This window comes from Coenobita brevimanus, chromosome 71 (genome assembly GCF_032717465.1).
Source record: "Coenobita brevimanus isolate Jiangsu-jjx chromosome 71, ASM3271746v2, whole genome shotgun sequence".
NCBI lineage: Eukaryota > Metazoa > Arthropoda > Malacostraca > Decapoda > Coenobitidae > Coenobita > Coenobita brevimanus.
The window spans coordinates 44,271,652-44,279,151 of record NC_137024.1 but is presented as its reverse complement, the minus strand read 5'-3'; the positions used below and the strand labels follow the sequence as shown (position 1 = coordinate 44,279,151).

The 7,500-nt window shown below is 44.1% G+C and overlaps 1 protein-coding gene across 1 annotated transcript in view; it reads left to right on the top strand.

Moving 5' to 3' along the window:
- LOC145406769 (cell adhesion molecule Dscam1-like) overlaps positions 1-7,500 on the top strand; it is a 235,237-nt gene that overhangs the window by 6,473 nt on the left and 221,264 nt on the right. Inside the window, exons 2-3 of the mRNA XM_080277865.1 lie at positions 219-375; positions 833-994. Coding sequence (XP_080133991.1) covers positions 219-375; positions 833-994 — 319 coding nt within the window. The remainder of the gene's footprint in view (positions 1-218; positions 376-832; positions 995-7,500) is intronic.

Below are 7,500 nucleotides of genomic sequence, written 5' to 3'. Positions count from 1 at the left end.
CTCTCTCTCTCTCTCTCTCTCTCACACACACACACACACACACACACCCTCTTACCTACCTAAATCCTTTCCTGCTATTCCATCAGCCAGACTTTACCACTGGCGTGGAATGAATCTTTTATTCTCGTCCTTCCCCACCTACCGCTATGATATGTTGTCTGTGTCTGTCAGTTTCTGTCTCTTCCTTATTAACTAACTTACTTTCTCTCCCCTACCAGGTACCAGGCCTACTAACTCTAGCAAGGAACGGGTCACTTGTATTCCCCCCCTTCCCCTCCCATCGCTACGACACGCGCCTCCACTCAGCCACCTACACCTGCCGAGCCTCGTCTCACCTGGGCACTCTGATTGCTACGCCCACTATCGTCAGGGCAGGTGCGTGGTGGAGGGATTTGTTGCTATAGAGATACGTGTGTGATTAGGTTTAGGTGTGATTAAGTTAGGTGTGCATTGATAGGTGTATATTGTAGATAACTATAGGCCTGGTGTGTGTGTGTGTGTGTGTGTGTGTGTGTGTGTGTGTGTGTGTGTGTGTGTGTGTGTGTGTGTGTGTGTGTGTGTGTGTGTGTGTGTGTGTGTGTGTGTGTGTGTGTGTGTGTGTGTGTGTGTGTGTGTGTGTGTGTGCTATTTAAAGGTCCAAGTACGTGTGAGTAATACATCTGTGTATTAAAAGTATTATAGAGGTAGGTGCTGCTGAGTAAAGTGCAGGTATGAATCGTAGGGGCAGGGTATTGTTAATGGTACAGTTATATGTGAACGTAATACAACTGAAGCTGTTCGTCATAAGTGAATATGTATAACGTAGATATATCGGTGCCTTTTTCCCGTACAGTTGTGGTGGGTCAGTTCCGTGTGCAGGTGTACGACCAGCTGGTGATGGTGGGCAACACGGCAGTACTCAGGTGTGTTGTGCCATCCTTCCTCAGAGAGTATGTCACCGTCACATCATGGCTCCTAGACGACTCCCTACACCTCTACCCCTCACTCCACGGCGGTAAGTTTAACCTCCACTTGCTGTTTATCCTTGTATCCACCTTCTTCTTTCCTTCCACATACTCTGTACTCTCCTGGTCTCTCTGTTTTTCTCCACTCACCAGATGTTAGTCTTCCATTCACGTTTTTCACATTCTACTTTCGTTTCATGCATCAGGGAAGACTATTAGTATCCACGTGTTCCCTGCACATCGCAAAAAAGTCAGTAGCGGACGTGAGAACAGAACTCCCCTCTCAGTTCTTGTACTGGTATTGGAGTAAACCACATGTAGCACAAGCTGCCTTTTACCAGTAGCTCCTTAGAGACGGGGGAATGGAACGAATTTAAGACGTTCCTCTCCTAAGATTTCCACAGCCTTTGATCTCTCCCGGACGAGATAAGAAAGTGGATTTTTTCCCTCTACCCCCTGAGAGAATGGGGAGTAGATATAGCATAACGTTACTTCTCTATTCTTACCTCCATCTCCTGTTCTTCTCTACTCTTATTTTCATATTTTACTTTTCATCCTTGCCTTTACTTCCACATCACTCGTACAACTGGCTACACATTAATCCTTCAGGGTAACTGTAAACTATGTGTCCATTACCATCAATGTTTTGCCACTCTTTCTGCATATCCGTCTACTCATCCCCGTCTCTTCGGTCTATTCACCTCTTCATCCAACTATCTCACATTTACTATCTTACCTTCCTTCTAATTTTCACATTTCCCCGGTTATTTCGTAACTTTAATCCTTTCAGTTCCAAGACATATTATTCGTTTACTCTTGGTGTTACCAGACGATTTTATTCAACTTAAGAAAGCCTACAGGAAGATATGTTAATTAAGGCTATATTTAAGCCCTCCAGTTCGAAAGTATCTTCTTAACAAAATCAAGTCGCCCGAAGACAGAATGGATGAGTAATACATCATTTGATTCAAGAGGTTCAGTCTGGCGACGTTTATATCATGCCACCTCCAGACGATTCTCTTTAACTCTAAGGAAACCTGTCTCAGTGAAGGGGATGGAAACAGTCGCCATTAAACTCTACCACTGTGAAAAGTCCTTATAAAGCTAAATGAAATCGATAGACTGGAACAACAGTTACGCGAAAAACACATTCTCGGGCTGAATGAATTAACGCACTGCCGACCAAGATTCATTCAAGTCCTTTACTACGATGACGGTGCGATAGGGAGACACCTTAATGTGGTACGACTAAGATAATTGAGCTACTCCGCCGCCCGATTGCACAAGAGTCCGCTTACTCCCCGAAAGGAAGATGGTGAACTGTAGGAGGGCAGTTTCAGCCTGCAGTCCACCAAGCTTACGTTCAAATGAGCCTTTTTTTTTTTTTTTTGCGATTGCTTTATTGTGACAATCACTACACGAATTATTTTATTACTGGACGATTTTATTTTTCTGGCTGTTACTAGACGATTTTAGTTTATTCTGGCTACCACCCGACTATCTCTATACACAATATTCACAAACACCAGACGATTTTTCTCACGCAAACACCAAGCTATTATTTCATTCGTACTACCGACAAACGATTTTCTAGTTATTCTGCGTATCACCAGACGATTTACGTTTATTCTGACTACGACCAGACGTTTTCATTCATCTTCTTGCAATCCACGGGTTACCGCTTCTTGACTCTGCTTACATCCCTCTTGTTTTTCCTCCCCGTCCCGAACTCTTCATCATCCCCATCGCTTCCCCTCCCAAAGCCGCTATCTTTCCTCCATCTCCACCTCCCCTGAATCTTTCCTCCATCACCTCTTTCTTGAATCTTTCCTCCATCACCTTCTCCCCTGAATCTTTCCTCTATCACTTCTTCCTTGACTCTTTCCTCCATCACCTCCTCCCTTGTATCCTTCCTCCATTTCCACCTCCCTTGAATCTTCCCTCCACCACCTCCTCCCTTGTATCTTTCCTCCACCATCTCCTCCCTTGAATCTTTCCTCCATCTCCACCTCCCTTGAATCTTTCCTCCACCACCTCCTCCTTTGAATCTTTCCTCTACCACCTCTTCCCCATCGTTACATCTGTCTTTCCTCCCTTTCCTCCACCACCCCCATTTCCCCATCTCATCTCCCCAGTCCCCATCCTGGCATCTTTTTCTTCACCACTTTTCTTTCCCATCCCTCCCATTTCCTTATATTTTCCTTTGACCTCCTCCCCACAGCTCATCCCCTCCAAGTCTCCTCTCCTCCGCTCCTTCTTTCCCATCTATCCTCTTCCACTTCTCATCACTCTTCCCCTCCCTGTCGGTAAATGCAGCGAGGAAGGAAGAGGAAGTGATTAAGGTTGACCAGGTAGTCTCTTCAGTCCAATGGCATTTTTCACTTCGTTCTTGCTAACTCGGGACAATTCTTTTCAGTTCAGGGAAGTATACTTGTACTGAAGAAGCTAATAAGAGTTATATGTAACCACAGTGGCTCGAAAAATCTCTCTGGAATTCAGTCCATTCGTTAGGTAGTAACAAAAATAAACTGTATAAATGTCATCGGGGTCAAGACTTTTAAGATTAATATTACGCGCTCCTATTTATTGTCTTCCCTCTTCCTCTCCCTCCCCAGCGTACTCCATTACTCCATTCCCTTCCCCATCGCCATCATCTTCCCTCCCCTTCCTTTCCTCCCCTTCCCTAACCCACTCCATTACTCTGTCAATTCCTCTCTCCACCATCACTGTCACTAGTCCGTCACCTTCCTTCCCTCCCCCTCCCCTATCACTGGTCCGTCACCTTCCTTTCCTCGCCCTCCCCTATCACTGGTCCGTCACCTTGCTTTCCTCCCCCTCCCCTATCACTGGTCCGTCACCTTGCTTTCCTCCCCCTCCCCTATCACTGGTCCGTCACCTTCCTTTCCTCCCCCTCCCCTATCACTGGTCCGTCACCTTCCTTTCCTCCCCCTCCCCTATCACTGGTCCGTCACCTTCCTTTCCTCCCCCTCCCCTATCACTGGTCCGTCACCTTCCTTTCCTCCCCCTCCCCTATCACTGGCTCGTCACCTTCCTTTCCTCCCCCTCCCCTATCACTGGCTCGTCACCTCCCTTTCCTCCCCCTCCCCTATCACTGGCTCGTCACCTTCCTTTCCTCCCCCTCCCCTATCACTGGCTCGTCACCTCCCTTTCCTCCCCCTCCCCTATCACTGGCTCGTCACCTTCCTTTCCTCCCCCTCCCCTATCACTGGCTCGTCACCTTCCTTTCCTTCCCCTCCTCAAGCCCCACCATCGTTCTGCATCATCCCTTTCCTTCATTTCCTTTCCTTGCCCCGTCCTGTCCTTCATTTACTTTCTCTTATTTTTCCCCAGAGCTTACCTACCGTACCTCATCTCTCTTTTCATTTCCCGTTTCCTCTCCGTTCCATCTACACATATACCATTCCCTCTCCCCTCTCCGCCCCCCTTCTCTCTCTCTCTCTCTCTCTCTCTCTCTCTCTCTCTCTCTCTCTCTCCCTCTCTCTCTCTCTCTCCCCCCGTTGGTAAAAGCAGCATGGAAAGGAATGGCAGGGATCTTAGCGCACTGCCAGCAAGGATTTATTTAATATTGCTCGTCCCTGCTTATTTCACCCTCAGCGTTTTTGAAGCACAGTCAGCGGAACCAGTTGCGCATGTGTTGAGAGAGAGAGAGAGAGTGTGTGTGTTTGGGTGCATGATAGATACAGGAAGAAGGAAAGATAGATAAATACTATAAGACTGCAATGTAAAAATATGAATATACAACATACAACGCACAATATGTGTGTGTGTGTGTGTGTGTGTGTGTGTGTGTGTGTGTGTGTGTGTGTGTGTGTGTGTGTGTGTGTGTGTGTGTGTGTGTGTGTGTGTGTGTGTGTGTGTGTGTGTACCTGCGTCTCTGTGTACGTATGTGTATGAAAGCGGATTTACAATATTTTACACATTAACTCAGTAAAATATATGAGTCTGGAAGCACGTGCCTCTAAGTAAAGATATAGCAGTAAAATGTTTGTGTGTGCAATATGCCTGTGCGGAAGTTATCATACACGGATTTTTCGTTGCAAGCTCGAAAAAGCCGTTTATGCATGTCTGAAATTATATTTACAGTATATATGAGTATAATTAGATATGAAGTGCAAATGTTTTTTAATGGTGCATTCTGCTAGTGAGGTATATTTATTTGTATATCGGAAAGCGTGACACACCTGTATATGTATCTGTGTGTGAATATGAGCAGGTGATGGCACACAACACTGTCGTGAATTTGTTCATATACCGGTAGAAGAATTGTATCCTCATCATTAAATTCTGTGTATTGTGTGGATACCAACATAGTGTCTCATATCATCGTCATCATCATCATCATCAACACCATCATCCTGACCTCTTATTCCCACCTATGGATTGGTTGAGATTTTCAGCATGTGAGTACAATCCCTCCTTACGGCTTTAGTGATCCGATTATATACTGTTGCGTTCAGGAATATCGTTTTACACAATGGTTGAACAATAAAGAAACTCTTACACAATAATATGAAAAAGTGCATTGGGCTCAGTAGATCGCATCATAATTTCGAAAGCCATTGCTCGCTGTCTCATAACTTATCGTAAGAAAGTGGATCAATCTGATAATTCATTCACCTTAACTTGGTGGAAATTTTTGTCAATTTGCAGCTTACTTCACATAGCTCACTGGTAGAAAAAGACAATGCTACGGCTCTACAACCCTTCCATAACACTTCGTGACTAGCATCATATTCTAGCTTTAATCTCCCGTTCCAGCTCAGCATTCAAGACGGAGAGACTCTAATTTTACGCCTAAAGTGAACAGCGTACGGTACAGTATAGTGTCTGGAAACGTACGGCTGGGGTCAACAGTTTCTATGCTGCACTCCGTCTCCAAACAGCATCTAAACTTAGTGAGATATGGTTACACTACCAATACTAATCAAATGGGTTCAATCACGCTCTTTAAGTTTGGAATTCCTGAAGTGTTGAGGAATTAGTCAGCAAAGCTCCATACACCACTTCCAGGTGGAAAAGACGCCACGATGATGATGATGATGATGATGATACTGTATTATAATTATTATTATTATTATTATTATTATTATTATTATTATTCACACAAGTTGTTGATCAAAATCTCCAGTTCTAGAGACTTGCGTCCAGAACATGGTTATAAGAACATAACTATCAGTTCAGTTCATATATAGCACTGCGTCAGAATTGCAGCAATTGTAACACCTTTTCTCAGCTGAATAAAACCGGCTCAAAGTAGCACGATTATATAAAAGAGACTGTACTGAAGGGGTTAAGAATACAATGTACTGTATATACTGTATTAGTATGTATGTATGTAAATGGGTACGTATGTATGTATGTATGTATGTATGTATATATATTTATTGTTACTGTATGTATTAAATGCACATTTATATTGCATGAAGTGTGTAAAGCATGCACACTTTTTCAGCTAAGTGATAACGCTCTCTTTGATGAGTGTGTATGAGTGTGTATGTGCGTGTTTGGCTGGTAATGTGTGTTTAATTGTTTCTTTGTGTGAGTGTCCATGCGAGTGGGCCAGTATGTGTGTGTGTGTGTGTGTGTGTGTGTGTGTGTGTGTGTGTGTGTGTGTGTGTGTGTGAGAGAGAGAGAGAGAGAGAGAGAGAGAGAGAATGTACTGGACGCATAAGCCAATCATATTTCAGTTGCTGTAGTAATCGACATGTGTGTACGTATAAATCTTTTTGCTTGGTGTATAACACACTACGAAGCCTGTTTCCGAGATTCACTAGTCCCCAGTCTTCCTAAGCTGAGGGATACACACACACTCACACCTGCCATCAATTCACATCATCATCATCCTAAACCAATTAACCATGCAGACATAACTGAATTTCCTTGATCTGTCGGGAGATATATTCATAGGAGAGAGGAAGCCCCGGGTAGCACTTACCCTCCCACCCTCCTCACCTCTCCTGTGTTGGAAGTGGAAGGCTCATATCCCCACAGATGCAATTCCGCCCAGAGAACTATAAAACAAAGGCATCGGAGAGGATTGTTCCATGTCATGTTGGTTAAAAGAAGGGCAAGGACGACAAACAATTTCCATGATAAGCAATTCCTCATGATGTTCCATTCTACACATGCCACTTAACCCATTCCATCGCAAGAAGTATCATGTAATATTTTATCTGCGGACGGCTTCCTTCATCTTTAAATAATTTTCGATGAGAAAGGGTTACACTGCATTCATTACCTCTTCACTAACAGAATGATCACTGAAGCTGAACACTCCTATGCAAAGAATAAGAAGGATATGTTAATCTTCCTCTTCTGGCTGAAAGGAGTTAAAATGAGAACTAAATGATTAGTGGTTTAATCTGTACACTAGATCACTACATTCCCTTGCGTTACTGTTTTTCATTATGTATTATTTGCTATGCCAGTCTCAGGTGTGTGTGTGTGTGTGTGTGTGTGTGTGTGTGTGTGTGTGTGTGTGTGTGTGTGTGTGTGTGTGTGTGTGTGTGTGTGTGTGTGTGTGTGTGTTTTGAGG